Source organism: Sphaerodactylus townsendi, linkage group LG03, assembly GCF_021028975.2.
Source record: "Sphaerodactylus townsendi isolate TG3544 linkage group LG03, MPM_Stown_v2.3, whole genome shotgun sequence".
NCBI lineage: Eukaryota > Metazoa > Chordata > Lepidosauria > Squamata > Sphaerodactylidae > Sphaerodactylus > Sphaerodactylus townsendi.
In genome coordinates this window covers 42,535,139-42,557,166 of record NC_059427.1, presented here as the reverse complement: position 1 = coordinate 42,557,166, position 22,028 = coordinate 42,535,139, and the positions used below count along the sequence as shown (strand labels likewise).

Here is a 22,028-nt window from a genome sequence, read left to right as displayed (position 1 = left end):
CATGGTGAAATTCAATGCATTTTATAGGTAGGCACTATGTATCCAGTACAACCTTTGGATTTGTGCATACAAATACTACTTTGCAAGTAAGATGATGATTAACTAGTTCTACAGCTGAGCTTGGTCAAGACGTTTTATTGCCTTGTTGGGCATGTTTTTGAGCTGTCTTCTTATACGAAGGCTGTGAATGAATTTCCATAAGCATTACTTGCAGTTAAGTTTGTTCATCCCTGTAAACATGCCAGCCATCTATCACCATTTATTGTAGTTCTTGCTTAAGTAGTGCGTTGGTTTTTAAGTAGAACAGGAGCAACGTGGCTGGTACAAGTGAAATCTACAACTCTAATATCAATACTTGAGGTCACTTCTGATTTACCCTCCCAAGCACTTATAAAAGTGACCAGTCTTAACCAGGCCAATCTAGTCCAAAACAGTTACTATACTCTGATATTTTATGCTCAGTGTGAAATGGCCAGATTAGCAATTCAGAGAAAAGCAGACTAAAGGCAAGCTTAAATTTCTGGAGCTCCAAAACAGTCTTACCTATAGCTGCCTCTCTTTGCCTGATCCCTCGTATAATCTGTTCACCTCTTTATTGTTCTTGCTGCTTGCAAAAAAGCTTCGCTATCCAACACTCATGTGCAGAGAGGATTGCTAGTTCATCAGATGTGCTTAGGCTTATTGATCTCTTTGCCTTATCCAAAGGAATCCATAACAACCGCACTTCACACCATTGTAAACACCATGGCAGCTGTTCCCATGCCTAGTAGGACCCTCCCTCCCCCAGAACCAAGGGGCCCACAAACAGGCCAGAATCCAGAAATGGGCCTTTCCAGCAGGACTAGCTGCCAACATCTTGAGATACTTCCTTGGAAAGGAAGCAGCCAAGGATGACATCAGTGGGAAGCAACAAGTTGACTATCTGAAGAGGTAGAAGCAAGGTCTGAATGTATCTAAAGATACATGGATATGGTCGCTGAGAGGGAGGAATTTGCTCTCTGGGTGATGCTGGTTATCTGAGCATTTCACAGTATCAAGTGTTGTATGTTCTAGCACCCATTAATGTTCACCCAAAAGTTCACATTCCTCCAGCTGGACATCATACACCAAATTATACTTACCAACTTCTTCCTAAATGGATGATCAAGATCTCATGTTTGTTTCCAAGCTACTCAGAGAAAAGCACCGTTAATTCAGCATACTATTATTGCAAAAGCTTTATTTGCTGAATAACTCTGTAGGACAAGAGATCCCTCTTGTGAACATCAATACCCTAATTGTTCAGTGGTCTTGGTAAAGCACTCACTTGCCCAGCTTAACTTCTGACATATGAATGAACCTACAGTTACATATTAAAATAGGGTGCCTTGATTGGACTTTGAGCTTGAGACCTATGAAGGATTAATCCCATCAAACTTTTAACAGAGCTAATGAGCAAGATAATCTCCCCTGGAAACACTGTGGTAATTCTTCAATCACCAATGCTTATCCTCACTAATACCGAGTGATGGAATTACAAAGGCTGAAAACCAATTCATGCAATTTTTGTCATAGTACCATTATGGTAGGCAACAGACATGCCTCACTTAGGACTCCAAATATAGCATGCTAAACAATGGTCCTTGTTCAAGTTCTGGCACTGTCAGCACTTACCAATTTCAACCCAACCATTTTCACTGACCGTCAAACTTAGATCACTTCTGCAAGAACAGAATGGTTCAAAGATTTATACTCAAACTTAGATCACTTCTGCAAGAACAGAATGGTTCAAAGATTTATACTCAAACTTAGATCACTTCTGCAAGAACAGAATGGTTCAAAGATTTATACTCAAACTTAGATCACTTCTGCAAGAACAGAATGGCTCAAACATTTATACTCAAACTTAGATCACTTCTGCAAGAACAGAATGGTTCAAAGATTTATACTCAAACTTAGATCACTTCTGCAAGAACAGAATGGTTCAAAGATTTATACTCAACTTCTACTGATTATGAACGTGCAGCAGCTTCCTTCTAGCTCTTGGTTTAAAACCCTCATTACCCAAGGAGTCTACAAAGTTAAAAATATAACAAGGACAGGATCTTCAAGTAACCAGAATTGCTTTTTTTGCAAGCATCATTATTAGCAATGCACACACGCACATCAGTTCTAAGAAGCCGCTATAGTATTTGTATTTTTCCTAATGCTGCTGCATACTATTCCCTGAAGTCATTATTAACAAAGCCCAACATTATTAACAAACCTTGCGACGTAGCAGCTCCTGTTGACAGAGCCTGGGATATGGCGGTGAGGGGGCGCGGTGGCAAACTTTCGAGAGTCTTCTGCCCAAAAAACATCAGAGAGTCCCCTATTGGGGAGCAGGGCACACCTATTAAGAACATGGTGGCGGCCCTGTAAGAACGCTGAAATTCATGCTGTGGACCTTGGACATTATTATTTCAAAATAAAAGTAAAGTTTCCCCTTCAGTCGTGTTCGACCCTGGGGTACCACTGCAAGCAGTGATTTCATAGGCAAGCCATTTCTGTGGGGTAATTTGCCATTGCTTTCCCTGGCTATTCTTTATCCCCTAGCTGTGTGCTAGGTACTCATTTACCGACCAAGGATTGGATGGATGGCTGAGTTGACCATGAGCCAGCTGCCAGGACACCTGACCCACAGGGGGCTCGAACTCCTGACCATGTGAGTGGCAGTGCAAGCACTTAACCACTACGCCATGCGGCTCCCTACATTTCAAGGTAGCTGTAGTTAAATTAGGGTTCTTAGATTTGGGGGATGTCAAAAAGTAGAGTTTTGTTAGTGATAATGAGAATTAGGGTTAGACTGTATTAATATGTATTCACTAAATTGGTTTTTTGGCTGTTGTTTAGGTCATTTCTGGACTATGAAATTGTTAGGAAGTTGCCATCTATTTTCTAATTTATATGCTATATCAGATTAAATAAGAGGTTGTTTAGTTGGTGATGGCATATGATTTGCTTGTTATGAAGTGATGTTTATTGTGAATTTAGGCTACTGTGGTATTTGCAGTTAGGATATTGTTATGTTATATTGTTGTTATTACTGTATTATTGTTATCTTATTATGAAATGTTATGCTATTGTTATGTTACTATGTTGCTGTTTTTTACTATGTTGTGCACAGCCCTTAGCCCTCTGGGGGAGGGCGGTATACAAATTAAATATCTAATCTAGTAATCTAATCTAACATTTTCTTCTTTTCAAACAACTATAAAAGTGTGATATAGGAATGAAATTAGATACTTCTGACACTAGGTTTAGGGCTCCTCCCATCCCCCAAGTGTAAAAAGTACAGCTCTGACTGTTAGTCTGTTTTCTGGCTACTACGGGCACTTGAGAGTTCATAAGATGATACTCAAACATAAGATGATACTCAAACTCAAGTATGAGGCCTAAGTAACATCCAAAAGCTTACACTCTTACCATACACTCTTACATACACTCTTACCATGTATGACTGCTTAGTCATACAACAGACCTTGAAGAGTCAAGTTACATATATGTCAACATGACCCTGAAAATGTAAGTTTATTGGATAAAGCTGAAGACCAGTAAACCAACAAAATGCAATCCACCCAAATAAAAAAATTCACATATTTACAAAGTTTGGTAAATGTATCAGTTGCTAACATGCAAAGATTAATGCACAGGTTAAAAACTTGGTACTGGTGTCTGAATGTCAAATGCTGAAAGAAGTGAAATATACACTGAACACCCCTTCCCCCCCTCCCCCAAACACACACTGAGTTCAGCAACAGGCCAATTACCTACACAGTAATTTGATTCCCACAGGAAAGGTTGACACATTCTAGTTCAACTTTCTTGTCTTAGGCACAAGCAGAGATGCTCTAGCAAGTATAGAAGTCCACAGTGAACTGATAAATACAGTAGCAAGTTATTAACCCTTCTCTACAGCACCAACAAAATTACAGGATTTATTGAAGCACACTGCAATTTAAAAAAAACAAGCTTGGTTTGCAAGTGGAGGCAGCACAGTGTCTGTGCAGCAGTGCAATAAGTGGTATGGGAACAGTAAGGCCATGGTAATGTAAATCAAAATGTGTGTGTCAGCTTGGTCCAATACCAATGGCAAAGCTGCAGTGACTTGATAGAAGAACTCACAGGCAACACTGCTAACTCTAGGATAGACTGGCAGTTGCTTCACGATCCCACCTTGCAAAACTCTCAGTATCTGACAAGTGTTGTACAGGCATTCCTAACCCAAGCTAACGTGGGATCTGTTGACTTCCAGCAAAAAACCCTTAAGGGTAACACAGGGATACTTGTACAAGGCTAGAGACATTTCAGAACAAATGTAGGCTAGCACAGTGGAATCAAACTGCACTTGGAACTGATGTAGTACCTGGGCCAATATGAAAATGCCTTCTCCTTCAAACTCACCCTAAGAACACATCAGGCATACAGTATGAACATACCCCTAAGTAGATGTATTAAACAATGATTGTGAAAGTGTAGCGTTCAAGTCAAGTACATGCAAGTGCTGTTTTTTTTAAAAAAAAACACCACACAGTGAAAGGCAAAACAAGCAGGTATCCCATATATTTATATGCACACAGTGGGGTACATTGACATTACTGTATGAACAAAACCAGCCTTAACAACTGTCCCTTTAAATATTGACACCGCCAAGAAGGTAAAGCTACAAGAGAACTGTAACAGTTTTCAGTTTATACATCTCTATTCTGTAGAAGCTAACCAGGAAACAGATCCATTCATAGGTTCTCTTACGCTCCAAGACACCATTTAGTGTTTCACAGCCTGTGGACTTTACACATGATTACACAGCAAAAGAGAAGGCAGATTTAGAGTTTGTCACAAATAGCCTAGGTGTTTCCTAGCCCCGAGTGCAACTGTGCACAGCTATTCCACAAACCAAGGAAAGGACAAAACGGACAGTAATACATAATGTGCTGACAATCAGTGGGACACCAACAACCATCAGTTAGTCAAGTGTCATGTAGCTGTAGTCTTTGCACAACTTTCTGAGAACAAAGGGGTTTGTTAATCTAGCCAGAGGTTCTTAAAGTCTGTTTAACCTGCTTTGATGTCCAACTTTTGAAAGCTTTCATTTTAGGTATTCTATTTCAGATTCCACTTAATCTGGGCCAAAAAAACTTTAGTAGCAACAAACAGCAAATATAAAACAAGAGTGTGATTTTTTCTATTTCATTGGGAAGAGACTACTATACACCTCGAAACAGCATAAGTTATTTCGTGATTTAATGTCTAGTGCCTGGCACTCTCCATTGCAAACCGTTTTACAATACATTTCACATGCATCTGAGAGACAAGTTAACATCCCATTTAAATGGTGTTTGAAAAGCTTTAAGCACAGGAAGTGGTGCTAGAACCCTCATGCTACCTTTGGCCAGCATCTTCAATGAGCCACTAAATACAAGAATTAAATAAGTTTGCTGAAAACCATAAAAACCTAGCTCAGGACATCCAGAGCAGAAATACACTTTAGCGGTACCTTTTTTACTTCTTTTTTTTAAAAAAAGCACCTGCTGCCACTGTTTAGATGAACTTAAAAACATCTGCACAACTCATGACAACTCTAGGCAATTCTTTATGACAGAAGTAGGAATATAAGTCTTCAGCAGTGCACATGAGGCATGAACTGTGAAAAAAGGCAATTCCTTGGATACAGGAGGGCTATCTTGGGTAACATTTCATCATGGAGGGAGTAGACAATTGAGATTATGGCCAGCTGGGGAGTTCTTGGCAAGATTTCAGCTTCTTCTAGACTTTGAGTGCTGAATAAGCCACTGAAGTGTGATATCTAGGGAAAGAGAGCAACATTTGTCAGTTGGCTTAAGATAACTTATTCACAGCAGCTGAAAATCCAAGTTGTAAAAGTACCAGTTTGTTTATGCTTCTTTAGTTTAAAAACAATGTCTACGCACAACGTCCATCCCTGCATTCTATGAAGTCTTCACACATTTCAGTTGCACCCAAACCAACAGGTGTTTCTAGTGACTGATTCACCATGACAAAAGTTCATTTCAAATATTTTTCAAGCCCATCCACCTTGAAAAGTAGGACTGTAACGCCCTTCTCTCTGCTTAAGGATCAGGGCAGCAGGTTAATCTGGCATTGAACCATTTTAGCTCACTCCGTGTTTTGCAGTTCTTTACATCTCCGAAGTAGTACTTTTAGTTTGCTAAATAAAATTATAGGAGCATTCTCACCTAGTCAACAAGAATATTTAAGCGGATTAGAGAAATGTGGCAGATAGACCTACGGACAGAAGATGAACCTCAACTCTTAAGGGAGTGGAACCGTGCTTGTTTTGCACATACAAATTCAGTGCAACATCAGATGGTCTGAAAGGCTCTTGAGACCCTGGAGGGCTGCTGCCAGCCAGAGCAGACAATGCTGAACTAAATGGTCCAATGGTCAGAGTCAGTACAGGGCAAGCTTAGTGTGTAATAATCACTGGGCACCTCTCTAGATTGGCTTTTCTTACTAGCTGAATCCACAGATTTCAATCAAAATTGATTTCAAGTACTAAGAAGATCAAAACCTTGGAAACTATATAAACACAAAACATCCCTTACCCCATAGGAATTTCCACAGATTGATTCACCTGTGTTAGTTTCCCCAGGGGGAAACTGACACTTGCCACCCACCAGTTAGCTGTATTCCAAGAGAAACATGTCTCACCATGAAGAGATCACTCTCAATCGCAATATTTTAAGCTCAGAAACACTGGGAACTGCACTGCCTATTTCTCCTGTAGGATGCGCTGTCCTATTTTATGCAAGTAAATTACAAAGAACATACAGAGCAGAAGGTATAAATTATACTGCATTATCATTCATATTAGCAAGTGTTTGCTAAATGCCTACATATTTGGCAACAGTGAACTATGCATCCAGTTTCTGCTTCCAGTATCTACTAGCATCTCAAGATGGTAATTACCTATATTGTCCTTTTCTTTGCAGGAAATAGAGTAGCAGCAAATTTCTCTGTCTTGAATAGCAGCCAGGTTCCTGTAGAAGAAGCAGATAAACAAATGGACGACAGCCTTTGATAGAACTTCAGTTATAATCTGGCTGGCAATACTCTGAAATAATACTAACGCACATTAAATGAAGTTATAAGGACACTCTGTTGACTTTTCCTAGGAGATAAATATCAAAGTAGTTCTTCAACAGTGAAACCCAGTGGCTCAGGAGACCTAACCAACATCCCAGGAAAAAAGAATAAGGCTATCATACAATAAGGTAGGTAGTTCCTGCCTCAAAAGCTGCTGCCTGGAAGATGAGTCAGATCAAAGCTTCCATGACCTGTGGGCCCCATGCTAGGGATGGAAGAAACAGTCCTTTCTCTCCAGCAACCCCACCCCCACCCCCAGAAGTCTCATTCTAGCATCTTGAGGCACCCTGATGGGCTCGATCTCTCTTCTGAGTTGCTATGCCTCATGCTGAGGAGAGAGCAAGAGGGAAGATCAGACCCTTGGATATTTAATAAGAGTTTCTTCTGCTCTGAGGTAAGGAGGGAGGCAGGACTAAAACTTGTCATTTCCTGTCCCACAAGGGGGAACTCTGGAGCTCAGTTTAAATACTTTCCAAGCAAATAAGAACAGGAAGGAAAACAATGAACACTGGACATTAACAGGGACAGGTTAAATAACACTGTCATAATGAAAGAGGAGTTAGAGCCATAGGAAGTAGAAGGAACTGGTTTTGAGAAAGAAGACAAATCAAGTCCCTCCCCCCTTTTTTTAAGTTATTGGGCTAGTAATAATTTGCAGTCAAGGTCCTACCTCTTATTTCTGTAGCCTGTCATAGTCTTATCCAATCCACCACTTCTTCTCTTGCTCTTTTTGGAAAGGCAAGATGCCCTTCTTACCTCAGAGCAGATGGAACCCTCATTTGGTAAGTATCCAAGGTTCTGGTCTCACTCTGAGGAAGGCAAGCTTCCAATAGCAGTGTCCCTCTGTATTCCGGGGGGGGGGGGGGGGGGTTAGACATTGTCCACCACCTGCTGCAATCCTCTACGTCTTACGAGGCCATCTTACATATCTCTCCTACTGAGGCTTGATTGTCAAAGGCAGCATTGGTGGCTGCGTTTTGTACTGAATGAGCTGCAATACCTGCAGATATAGGAACGTTACTGGTTTTGAAGCCTTGGAAAACATACTGCCATGTTATAGCTTATGGTTGACCTGGACACTTTCTTCCCCTAGTTTGGGATTATCAAGGAAATTAATAAAATACCTTTTTTTGGGGGGGGGGGGGGATTTCCATATGTCAGATATATTTCCTGAGTGCCCTTCACAGAACACGTGCCAAGCTTTTAGCATGTTTTGGTCATGGACAGAATGATGGTAAGTAAACCTTTGGTGGAACAGAGAACAAACTCTGGAAACAAAGGTAGGATCTGGTCAAAGCACCACGTCATCTTTATGGAAGACACAGAGTCCTTTTCTGGCTGATAGGATTCCCAACTCTGAGACCTTTCGCACTGAAGCCGCTGTTAAAAATAAAGTCTTCAGGCGCAGCCACTTGTGAAACCTCACTTAATGGTTCAAAGGGTGACTTGGTAACAGCAGATAGCACTACATGTAGTCACCACATAGGAAATCAATGGATGATTGGGGGGCTGGTCTGTGTCACCCCTTTGAAGAACAAGACAATGAGAAGATGTTTAATCTGCCTATCTGGGGAACTATGGTAGCTCTGGGCCACTACCTGATGATGTAATGTGGATGCTTCTACTGTCCTCCTCCTGAAGGAAGGCTGTTGACCCAACCTGGGGTTTATCTAGTCAATATGCTTGCACTGACACCACTTCACAAAAGGTTTCCACAAGGAGTTGTATACGCATTGAGTGGACACCACTTCTTCAGTGTTACCAAGTTCCAGCAACCCATGCCTTTCAAGAGCCACACAGCCAGACTCTGGGTCCACGTGTCATGCTGGATCTTGTTGCAGAATGCCTTGGCTCACTGGAATACACCAGGGCTCTTGTATGGATAATTCCATGTTTCTTAGGCTTGGCTGGCCTCAGATTTTTTAGTATTGGTTTGACTGTATATATTTGCTGATCTGTTTAATTCCACTGGGAACCAGGTGTGTGAGGCACAAAGACGATCACGGTTCCTTCTTAATGTACCTCTCTCAGTGCCTTCAGGATTACTGGTAGTGGTGAAATGGCATACAGTAGGCCTTGGGACCATGGTGAGGCTAGTGCATCCACTTGCTCCTCCCTTGAAAGATAGTATCTGGAAAAGAATTGTGCTACTTGATGATTAGAAGCCAAGGCAAAATGTTCCACCTTCAGGACACTGAATCTGTCTGTGATTAATTAAAAGGTGTCGTCCTTGATATACTATTCATTCTTGTTTATGATCTGTCTGCTCAGTTTGCATGCTGAGGTATCCCTTGGGTTGGCTATTCTTAAAGAAAGGCTGCCCATTCAACTAAGCAGGCATCTGTGAAACTCTTCACTGGGTTCTTCTGAATATATGATTGTCCCCATCTCAGTTGGTTAGGTTTGCTCCACGAGATCAGACTTTGTTTGACAAATATATACGACGTCAATCTCTTGTCCATTTTTTGTAAGAGTGCACATACTGGTGGGGATGAAGGCATTACTGGAGTGCAGATGAATCCACAGGACTGGTCCTACGCATGACAGCATAAGTCCCTGTAGATGGATCAGAAACATTAGCTGTACTAACTTGGCTTTAGCAGTGACCTTAGTCGAGATCGGTATCTTGTTGACTTTTTCCTACAGAAGAAATAACATGTTCTTGTTGATTTTCTCCTCCAGAATAAATAACAAGTTCAATGATGATTCCTAGATGCTGTTATCTCAGTCAGGAGGAGGTTGCTTTTGTCTCTGTTCAAAAGTTAGCTGTGAGTTTTCAATTCCTGTTTGATTTGACGGCTTGCTCCTTAGTTGGGGAACAAATCAAGATATGATCCAAGTATGGATGAATCTGGATTCCTTTTCTCCAGGCAAGAGCCGCTAATGTCACCAACACCTTGAAGAACAATCAAGGAGCCAAGACCAGTCCAAAGGATAGAGCTCTGAACTGGAAATGTTGATCTTGGTAGAAGAATCTGAGAAACTTGTGGTGGCCTGTGTAAATAGAGGTATGCAGGTATGCCTCTGTAAGTGATAGAGGCCCCAGGAAGAAGGGCTTTGGTGACTGAGCATAGGCTCCATGCAAACGTGTCTTTTGCCGTAAAACGGCTGACGTATTTTAGATCTAAAATGGCTCATCAGTCCACTTTATCTTGGGAATTCCTGAGTAGATTCCAGAGTGGTGCTCCCAGAGAAGTACAGGCTCTATCGCTCTTATCTTCAGTTGTTCTAGAGTGATTCAGGTCCCTGTGAGTTTTTCTTTCCTGAGACATCTACAAGAAGGAAGGAACCAGTCTGGGGAAGACTGGTAAACTGCACGACATAATCAAATTGAATGATTTGTTGCACCCAGTGATCTGATTGTGATTGTAAGCATTGAACTTGGAATTGCAGTCTTCCCGCCACCAGTACTGGCTTGACAGTTTTCCTTATTTGATACAGCTATCATTTTTATAAGACCAATTAGATTGGAACTGGGGAGTATGAAAGGGACCTCTGATACTTGTACGGTAAGAGAAAAGGAGGTCTGCAAGAAAGATCCATCGTCCTTCTGTAGATTTCTTGGCATGGCATTCTGGTCTCTGGTTTCCACCAAGACTTCAGTCGATCTCCAAACAGTCTGCTACCTTGGAAAGGGTACAGCAGTACACCATCAATACTGACTTTAGTCTTTAGTAGTATTTGGGAACTGTCTGTAAGTCAAAGGTTTTCCCCACAGTGTCTTCAGTAATTTTCGAAATACTCAGGAAAGGCATTGATCTGTCCGAGGATGGTAACCTTGGATAGAACTCTTTGGTCTTCTTAAGCCTGGATCTCCCAAGACTTCTCTCTCAGTGCAGTGATATTTAGAATATTTTATCCATCCCCGCTGCCATTTTTCCACTCATGTGCCATCATTCAACCTCTCGCTCTGCACCATTTTTTCACTTCCCTGATTTCAGTCCTCCGCCCCCCGACCTCATTTTTGTCATTTTGTGTGGTGTTGGGTTTTTTGTTGTTTTGAGTGACTCCCATGAAGACTCGATTAAACACAGTTAAAGAGCTTTAAAACAGTGGATCAATTAAGCATCATTTCAACAAAGAAGCAAAAACAATTAAAAAAACCCTCATGGTGGCCATGGAATTTTTGGAAGGGGCTGAACATAGACAAACGCCGTGGTAAAGGGGGGGGGTCAAAAACTTTCTGGAAACACTGTATGTGACTTGTACGGTAAGGGCCAATGTTTGCTTAATGACTTACATTTTTTCAATAAGTTGCTTCTCATCCAAAGCACTAGGAAGGTCTCTCTTGTTTCCAAGGACTAGAACCTTAAAAGAAAGAACATTTCGTTTAATTGTCGCTTGCCTCTTCCTATGATCAAAGCGGCTTACGTTCTGTCCAATGAGAACACTGATCAATCAATCCTTGTTCACAGATCAAACACAAGAAAACCATGAGAAAGGAATTTCATTTCAGAACTTCTGGTACAGACATGTTGAAGCAACCTCTAGAAATTTTTGGCAGAGATCAGATTAGGATACTTATACTTCAACTTGTTGAATGATTATATACAACTCCACCCTAATTTTCCCCCTACAACTGCCTGGATGTGGTTCATCTCTAGCTATGGAGCAGATCATCAGTAGCACAGTGCTGCAAAAGCAGGTAAGATTACAAGCTCAGCTGTTCTACAACCAGGCCACACTACCATATTCAGGACCACAACTGGTTAAGTTTACTAGCCATCCTGAGTTGTGATTTTAAATTTTGGCTTTTAATACATGTTTATTTTGGGCATTTTATCTATGTTGTATGGTACCTTGAGCTCTGTAAGGAAGAAAGACAGATAAGGAGAGTTTGGAAGAAGAAGAGTTTGGATTTATATCCCCCTTTTCTCTCCTGTAGGAGACTCAAAGGGGCTTAAAATCTCCTTGCCACTCACAACAAACACCCTGGAAGGTGGGTGGGGCTGAGAGAGCTCCAAAAAGCTGTGACTAGCCCAAGGTGTGTGTGGGAATGCACAGGCTAATCTGAATTCCCCAGATAAGCCTCCACAGCTCAGGCAGCAGAGTGGGGAATCAAACCTGGTTCCTCCAGATTAGAGTGCACCTGCTCTTAACCACTACACCACTGCTGCTCCCAAATAAGAAATATTTGAAATAAAATATAAATGAATGTCAGCAACTCCCATGACATACAACTCAACAGCTAAAGGAAAAGACTTCAGGAGGTGAAGTGTGAGCAGAGCAGACCTGATGCAGGAAGTGAAAGTTCATTCATTTCCATGTCTGCTAGTGATCAGTCACTCAGACTTTGTCATTCCAAGTATAAGCAGTTTTGCCTTCCTCTTTTTTTGGTAGTTATTCACCACTGGTCAGAACAAACCCATCTGCTTTCCTCTAGAGCAGGGGTCTGCAACCTGCGGCTCTCCAGATGTTCATGAACTACAATTCCCATCAGCCCCTGTCAGCGTGGCCAACCCTGCTCTAGATAAGCAGAATGCTTACTGTCTGATTAAAAACTGATTTATGTAACACATCAAAGTTACGGGAGGGTGTGTGTGTGTGTGTAACACTGCTTCTCACATTAGCATTTCACATGTCAGTTCTGAAAGGGGCAGATGTGCAGCTAGTGACTACACAAAACTGCATCTTTAAGTAACAGCTTTTCTTATTTTACAAACTTTCACACATGGGATTTCGACTACTCACAGGAATTCCTTGCAGCTGTGGTTTGTCTAATAAATTGTGCAGCTCGTTTCTAGAGGCTTCTATTTTTTCACGATCTGCAGCATCAACCATATACCTGCCAAAGGAATCGACATACAAATCAGTTATGCAACATGACAGCCCTCTTCCCACCTAGCCTCAGAGAAACACACAATCCACAACCAGCTACAAGAAGAATCTAACTAAATGTAGTAATGCTGTAATAGGCCTTAGCAACGTACAAGCCAAATATGAACTTAGCCTCACCAGTAAAATCTAAGAATAATGGACAGTCTTGTCAAAATCCTGAATCAGGCAAGGCAAGGGGTTTCAATGGCACAGAAGCAGCCAGGCTACATTACACCAAATCTAAAAGTATGTTTCAATAGTAGATAAGTCACACCAATCCCAAACAAATGTGAAGGAATCATAACTACAGGGAGGAAAAAGATGCAGGGCAAGGCGAGTTTGATTTCTAATTTGTTTATCTTTGAGCTGCATTTTAAGAATCCCTCATAGCTTTTACAGGTTTATTTGAAAGCCCTATTTGGGCCTGAATTTCTAAAATAAAACATATAAATAAAATTTCCACTTCAGGCAATTAGATCTGAAAGGATATTGGATTTTCTGCTTATGGAACAACATTGTCCACCCATGCAATAAAATGCAACCACAGACTTGCATCCAAAGGTGATTTCCTGCACTGGAATGGGACTTCACCTCACTCATCCCATAACAGTCAGAAATGCTGCTCTTGAGGAACAATGGACCTTCCCACCCCCCGGAATAGCATGAGGGGAAAATTGGAGGTCTACAGTGGTGACAGGGGAATCAAAGACTTTGATATCAGTTTTGTCCCTAGGAAAACTGAGACTGCTGGACACTTCAGCTTTCATCCAAACCTTGTTTTTCATGGTAGAAGTATCCCTCCTCAAGCAAGGGAGGAGGCACAGTTATTACCAATCTGACTGTCCACTTCACCCCTAGAGGTATTTCACTGTGTCTGCTTCCTAGGAACAGACTTTCAGACAACGAAGGGATGCAACAGGAAAAAGAAAGCTAGATAACTGCATTTTTTTCCACCAAGTTCTGCTCATGCTATATTGAATCCAAGCCACTGTAATTAAATTTGCTACACAGCGTTATTTCTCTAGAGACTAAAAATCAATGTAACCACTGAACTCTGCAAAAATATAAGGAACCCTGTTCAGCACTGCTTGCAATGAAAGCTTATTCCTGAACGGTTAGAGGAAGAACAGAATACAGCCACATATTAATCATTTGTGCAGCTCCCAAACACCTAGTTGTTTGCTGTACAACACAGCATAAAACGCCACCACAAAGAAAGAGCTAGAAAAGGCCCATACTTACACAATAGCATTAACTCCTCTGCAGTAGCGCTCCCACATGCTTCGGAAACGTGGCTGCCCTCCTATATCCCAGATCTTTTAAAACATTAGGAAGGGGGGGGAGGGGGAGAAGCACTATTTAAAAGTGTCAAAAGACAAAATAAAAGCAAGCTGCATCGACGAGGAGATCTGAAAATGTTGTACTCTCAGAGTAACCTGTACCAAGCAACTGATTAACATGGCTTCTTACAGTGCAGAAAGCAGGACGCCCTTATACAATGACTGCAACATTTACATATGTCAATGTCTCAAAGACTTGAACCCCATATAGACCATTTCTATCAACAGAAGGATTTTGGTCAGCAGAGCAATGTTCCTGCACCCCCGCCCACTGCAGCCCAAAATACCCCTTGAAATGCTGCTCCTAGGGGAGAGCAGAATTTCATGTGAAAGGGTGGGACTGTGCTACATTGACAGAAATCCTATTTGCCAAAGCAAGCCATGGGATCCAAGCCAATCAGCAGGTACACTTGTTATTTAGTTAGCAAGAATACCTCCTCCTGAAGGCCATGAGCTGACCTGAATTACACTGCTATCCTGAGGGGGGAGGGCGAAACACCTCAGGAGGTGTGTGACCCTGGTGCTGGCATAAATGCCCCTTACGTTGGCATAAGGGGCATTTAAACCAGTAGAGAGACATTTATGGGCAGCTGCAAAGCAGTGGAATGCCTGGATGCTAACAAAGCCATGACGCCAGTGCTCCTTCAGTGCAGGAACCCGTGCTTGTACCGAAGGGGTGATCTTTGGGTAGAGCCAGATTTAGTCAGTTTCCTGAGCCCTCTTCAGCCAGGAATGTTCCCTTTTGCACTAACTTATGCCAGCAAAACAAGTGGTGCAGCCTATTGAGCGGCATACGCCACTTGCATGAGAAAAGGGGCAGTACTGCTTTTAGCTTGCTGGTCATGGCACAGCAAGCCTCTCAGGAGGCTGCACGGCTGTGTTGTCCCCGGCCATGCCATAACTACCATCCCCCCCATCAAATTGTACTACTCGTCACTGTTTTTATGTACCGAGTTTATGTTCCAAGGATATATTGGTACACACACATAGTGGGAAAAACTGAACAAACCTACTATCTGTAGCCAACTTTAGGGAGGGAGAAAAGAAATACTAGATGCTGATTCTCTACTGCTGTGACATTCCTTTCCTGTTTGTTAAAGGCCAGTACAGGCCTTAAAGCTTCTTTTCCTGTCACTGCCTAATTTGAAGGAGCACAACCCTCAACAAAATGGTGCTTTACTGTACACACAGCAATGGATAAATTGGGATCTACCTAGCTTTGTGTGACTTTTCTTTCCTGCAGGTCTTACTGACCTCCAGGGTGATCATTTCTGGGACCACAAGATCTGTGCTGAGGAACAAACTATAAGAGCTGGTCGGCTGGAGCCAGGAGGAATAAAGGAATGGAACTGATTCCTTTTCACAGTAAAGCTGCCCTTGTGAAGAAGCAAGGAGAACCAATTTCACTTCGGTGTCCTCCTCACTCCAGTCCCAATGAGTGGTTGGTTGGTTGTGCAGTCTCATGACCCTTGGAATTATCTTTGTAAGAGCTAGAAGGGCTGCAGAAGCCAAAAAAAAAAAGACCTTGAGAAAATAAAGTGCTTTGCATGCAACAATAAGGATTCTGTTTACTTTCTGTTTAGCATAGGATTTGCAGCGTAGGGGTTCAACAGATAAATTATAGTAGACTTGCTGTCTTCAGTAGTCTCTTTAAAAAGATAACAAATGGGCAGAGTTAAGGGCCATGCTACAGCATTGTTGTACGAGTCTCCACATGATTCGCCCCGTCAAGTTTTGATAAGCAGTGAGATATGTCATGCCCTCTGTAGATTTAAGCTATTTTAACTGATGGCAACAGGTAATGAAAATCATGGATGTGTGCAATGTGGGGCTGAATAAGTTGCAGAAGGACTGGGGGAGAGAAAAAGGGAAGAGTTTCTTTATTCCTTCTGACCACAACCTGTTCTCATTTGTTACAGCATTCAAAGCAGCAGTGTCAGCGTCTTAACAAAATCTGCCCTCTGCCCCAAATTTTACTTACCTTTATTGTGACGTTACCCTTTGTAACTTTCCGCATGTTGAAGCCCACTGTAGGAATCATATCTTCACTGAACTGACCTGACTGAAAAGAAAACAAAAAAAACGCTCATCAGCAGGACAACAGATACCAGACCTCTCAAGCAACTTAGATGGGTTAAAAATACACCTATTTTCTTTTGAATGCTACACCATAGTTATTTAAAATGCAGAAGAGCTCATAGATTTAATGTTTCTGCATACAGCTGGAAGAAATTTGAAGGCAGAATACCCAGAAGCAAGAAGTATCATATGTGAGATAATGGCCATTTCTTCACAGCAAAATAAGATGTTTTCAGGACTTCTAAAAAAAGTGTTTTGGGGTAGAATACTGCAGTTTCCCCCCCCCCCCTTCATAAAATTTTTATTTCCAGCCTCAAAACGCTTTAAATTAATCCCATTTTCTTGCAATTCTTTGGGCTGAAACATTTTTAAAAGGCTTCATTTGTGTGCTGCCCCTTTAAGATGCCATTTTGTCAGATCACTCTTTGCCTCTTTGCCTAGTTTTTGGAGCATTTCAGAGCATTTTTGATATTTGGGGGCTTAATCTTCACAGCATCAACCACCGAAGACTCAGGGAACTGCAGCATGAGGTTGTGGAGCTTGAAGCACTGATTTGTCTGCACACTGGGGTGGGGGAAAGGGAATAAACATAAAATGGCAGCCAGGAATCATTTGAAGAAGGTGAGTGCGAACGAAAGGGGAAGACTGGAAACATTTTACAAACATTTCACAAACATTTAAGGAGATTTATGCGGAAAGGGTCAAAGGGCCAGAACGAGAATAAGGGCCAGAAGGAATAATTGGCAAATACTGAATCCCATGCAGATTCCTATTGACTTTTAATGCAAGAGGCAAGTGTGGAAAGAATTAACACTCCCCAGCATTATGCGGAAAGTGCCTCGCAAGGAGTCATAATCCCACAAGTTTGTTAAGAAATTGCATTAACCACCCATATCTGAAGACTGCCTCATCTTTTTGAAACTGGGTACCAACCCCAAAAAGCAGTCCTCTGAAATATCTGAGCTGACAGGATAACATCTGGAAGAACCTGAAAAGCTTAGCATGGGAAGCTACGCTAGTACCACAAATTGCACAACTGACAAGATATCCAGCTTGAAAGTCGACTTCAAGATGTGTCTAGACCTGACACACTGGGGAATATTTCACAAGTTTTAAAGCCGCAATATACTGTACTTTAGCATGAATCAGAGACATTTCAACATTTTTTTCAGCAAAGGCACAATACTATAGCTACATGCTATTCTCCCTGCCCCACAGTTACTTTCCAAAGGAGCTAATGAAGCTATACCGGATGTTTTTGCCATTACCAACTATGCCTCTTTTATTACATCTTGCATACTCACAAAGTAGGTTTTTCATCCCTCGTTTTAACAGAATTCATCAGTTTGTTTCAAAATAGCGTGAAGATTTATTATTATAGCACACCCTTACATATTGAAAAATAAATAATTTGGGAAAGGCAAGCAATAAGATTGTCAAAGGCTTTCACTGCCGGATTCAACTGGTTGTGGTGGGTTTTCCAGGCTGTGTGGCCATGGTCTGGTGGATCTTGTTCCTAATGTTTCGCCTGCACAGATACTGAATCCCATGCAGATTCCTATTGACTTTTAATGCAAGAGGCAAGTGTGGAAAGAATTAACACTCCCCAGCATTATGCCCCCCCCCCCCCGCAAAGTGCCAGCAGGCAAACTGTAGTTACGTTTCTGCAAGCTGTTTGGTTAATAGTTAAGGATCACCGTCACATTCTAGCACATGACCCAACATATGCATAAAGAGCTTATCCAGCAAGAGATCACAGGAAGGCGACATCCGCCAAGAGTTACTGAACATTCTAACTTCCCACACTGATAGCTGTCGCAATGCCAGAAAAGCAGTTCTATTGCTCAATACACGATTTTGCAACAGCAGCTATTTACACTCTCACAGGATACTTATTCCAGTAGCCTCAGTGGAAGTTCAGACATTAACACATTCTGACGCTTATCTGAGCAGTGTAAGGGTACTGCCCAACGGGTGCCTCTGAAGAGATGGAATATACACTTTCTAAATTAATGATTTTATGTGTTGTCCCTAGCTTGAAATATTTAACACAGTGACCTCAAGATCAGAAGGAGCATCCAATTAGACCGGAGCTACTTTGCCCAGAGTGGCATCTAAAAAAGAAAGCCTGGTAGGTCAAGTCACCAGATTGGCTAACAATGAATAACACAGGAATGACAACTGTTGGAGGGAAGGCATTACCTGACATTATGATTCCCCATGAGAGGTCCCCCCCATTCTGAAAAGTCCACCCCATTCTGACCCTGACGTTTTATTTGCTTGGAGTGACCTTCCTTACCTGAATGAATCAAGTACTTTATGCTTTGTTTTCACCTGCAGCATAGTCCAATAAGCAGTTACACCAGAAATAACTATCTATGTCTTTAGATGAACTTTAGTAGCAAGTTGAGGTGGTGAAAGCAGCAAAAGAAAAGATCCATAGCCTGTAACTTAGTCACACGAACAATCTGACACTTTAAACACAAACTGGTAGTACTGCAAACACCCACCTCCTAATCAGCTGCATTTCATAAAGTGAGCTAAAGTCACACTGTAAGAATGTGTTGCCCCCACCCACCCACCCACCCACCCCCTTCTTCAATATTCACCTGTCTGAATCCACCCACAGCCTTCACACACACACACACTGATCTGCCTACAGCAGTTAAAATTTGAGACAAAGATTTAGAAGTGGAATAAAACCACAAAGAGAGACTGGACTACTTTGAAAGTTCAAGCTCCCTCAGTTGTAAGAAGCGACTTTCTACAAACCCTAAGAGGACTGGCATCACCGATTCCAGGGATGAAGGTTACAGATTTGAGTTGGCCCTTCAATACATATGGAAGTTTGTCCAAGTGCCTGTGCTTTCTGAGCTGAAGATTCTTGCAATTCTAGCATAGAAGCATGACAGCAGATCAACATCTGCTACATACAGAGTCACGGTGACTTTAGCAAGTCATGTCTGCTGACAGACAGAGGCATAAACACGTCGGTGTTTGTTTTCAACTGTCATGAAAAAGCTATCAAAACCATCTTGCGCACCAGAGAAAAACGAGACAGATAGAAGCCTTCTTCTGAGGAGTTTCTGATTAGCTAAAGTTTTCCTACAAACCACAGTGTGATCTTTCCACATGGTCTTAAGTCTTACAAGTCTGAAGCGGAACTCGTTCCATGTGATTTTTTTTCCTCCGTCTTGAGCAGAATATTGTTTTACGGATGAAAAATAGTTTCAGAACTGAAAACTGAAGTTCCAGATTTCAAGACTGAGCCTAAGACTTGTTCATCTCTCTGGCGTTAGTTAAAAATGTGCTGTGTGACAGCTTCAAGAAATGCCGCTGTGCTCAGTAAAATCAGACAGGTTACACAGCAGCAGTAAGCACACAATATTACTTTCCCTTTTCCATTGCAACTAAACTGAATGTGGTGTACAAATGTTTCCCCCCCATATTATAAGATATGATAATTAACATTCAATTAAACAAACTTGGCGATTACTGTGACACTTTTGCATTTGTTTATAAGAATTATATTGTTACCTGCAAGTGTCAATAAATGGTGACTAACACTTCTCAAGGTTCTGTCTTTGACCTTCCCTTCTTCATACATTTTCAAACAATACATTTTCCCCCTTTTCTCCCTCCCCCCGTTTCATCTTCTTCATAGTTTTGTCACACAAACAGCAGTAGGTTCATTCTCTGTAGCCTCTTCTCCCATATTTCTTCACTGACTCGAGCTTCTTTCATCCAGTCCACGTATCTTGTCCATATCTTCAGAATTTCTTTCTGTTTGTCTTTCACCTTCCCTAACTGTCCATCACCTTAATTTTGCAACCTTGACAACATTCCAGATTATAGGGGCTTGATGTTCACCATTTGGAAACAACCAAGATTAACTACAATCAAGAGTTCAAATCTGAATCAAATACTCCTCTGAACACCAACAATTTTTTTACAGGCTGAACTGAATGTTGCTGTCAATCACTGTTACAACCACATAGACTGCTTCTCCACTCTCTTCTATCAGTACACCCTTCAGGCTTATCTAATTAAAAGCAGCTCTTAGATTTAAAATTGTAATTGTTGCTAGTATTTATCCTGACTGTTTCTATAAGTGGGGGATGAAGGGATCCACACCTGCTTGGGTCTCTCTATACTCCTCTGTGGTTCCAGTCAAAACTACAGGACCAAGAATGGTCACAGATGCGGAGGGGGGAGGTGATTAATCCCATCTTGTTCCTCCTCTTCTCTTCCAGAGCCTCTCCTCTACAGTCCAGAGAAAACCTGGAGCTGCCTCCTCCATGACCTGCCTCCTTGTCCCTTATACGGACCGCCTCTTACATGTGGTCAGTTGTGCACACTCACACACCAGCCTTCCCTGACTTCCCACGTCTGTTCCTCATTTGCCTGATAACATTGTCTATCTGTCCCAGCAGAAGCAGGCAGTTCCTTAAAGGGGCCACTAAATGATGCACATAACTGCAATCTGGCCAGCCACAGGATCAGTTGGCAGCCTGGCTTTAGGTCCCTGGTAATGGCTACCTGATGAAACCCATATAGATTTAAGAGAAGGTCTAGCTTCAGTCATGAATACACTTAAAAAGAAATACTGAAGCAACAGTTCTGCCACTAGTTACAATCCATGACATTTACAAAGCACGTGCTGTAGTGGTTAAGAGCAGTATCTGGAGAACCAGGTTTGATTCCCCACTTGTAGACATAAAGCCTGCTGGGTGACCTTGGGCCAGTCACAGTTCTCTCAGCCCCACCTACCCCACATGGTGTCTGTTGTGGGGAGAGGAAGGAGTTTGTAAGCCACTTTGAGACTCCTGACAGAAGAGAAAAGCATGATATAAATCCAAACTCCTCCTTCTAAAGTACATAAAACAAGAAAGTACATAGAACAAGAAAAAAGGCAGCAGGCAGCTCCTTAAAGGGACATATTTGAGCTATGTACTGCCTGGCCATGTTGGCTCTATTGCCATTGGCATGGCCGTAGGAGCAGGTAACAACCCAAAGTCTGGGGTTAGGATTATGGTCATTTGCTGTCCCCTCATTAAATCCAGAAAAAGGTCTAGTTCCAGACAATAAACTATCGATCCCGCATGGTTTCAAATACCAATTGTACCAATCCTTGGAAATCATAATGTAAACAACAGTCCCAAAGTCAGTCCCTTAGTGATCTGGCTACAACCATGAGAGCTACAAAACCATATAAAGCTGGGGTTCAGGTAGCACCCCAACATTGGACAGAAATGCTTCAAGAGAGACTTGTCTCATTCTTATTGTGAAGTGTAAGAGATTGTTTCATTAAAACCAACACTGCCAAAAACGTCTTCAGCACGAACATTTATATTTATTACTTAAGAAGAAAGGTGCTGAACAAGTAGGGGTAGTGTTCAATCCCAAGTGTTTATGTTTTCAGCAAGTTTGAGAGTTCTCCTTATTTCTGCTGGAGTCAAGCACATCTGCACTTTTGAGAACAGGGAGTGCTGAAAAGCAAACTATTTAGCATGTAGGCAGGAATGGAGCATGACCCTTTACAGTTCAAGGAGTTAAAGAAGGAAGGACCAAAGAAGAGACAAGGGGGAAAACAGGCTACTCACAGGCTAGCATGATCTAAATGAGATTCAGCTGAAATGATTTCTTCTC

General features: G+C 41.8%; 1 protein-coding gene across 2 annotated transcripts in view; it reads right to left on the bottom strand.

The window, feature by feature from the left end:
* Nucleotides 1-3,518: 3,518 nt before the first annotated feature.
* ARL8B (ADP ribosylation factor like GTPase 8B) overlaps nt 3,519-22,028 on the bottom strand; it is a 29,301-nt gene continuing 10,791 nt past the window's right edge. For both annotated transcript variants that reach the window (XM_048489997.1, XM_048489999.1), the window contains exons 2-7: nt 16,282-16,362; nt 14,203-14,276; nt 12,835-12,928; nt 11,384-11,451; nt 6,967-7,037; nt 3,519-5,824 (exon numbers count right to left, since the gene is read on the bottom strand). In XM_048489997.1, the coding sequence (XP_048345954.1) occupies nt 5,775-5,824; nt 6,967-7,037; nt 11,384-11,451; nt 12,835-12,928; nt 14,203-14,276; nt 16,282-16,362 (438 nt within the window). In that variant the 3' untranslated portion in view covers nt 3,519-5,774. The remainder of the gene's footprint in view (nt 5,825-6,966; nt 7,038-11,383; nt 11,452-12,834; nt 12,929-14,202; nt 14,277-16,281; nt 16,363-22,028) is intronic.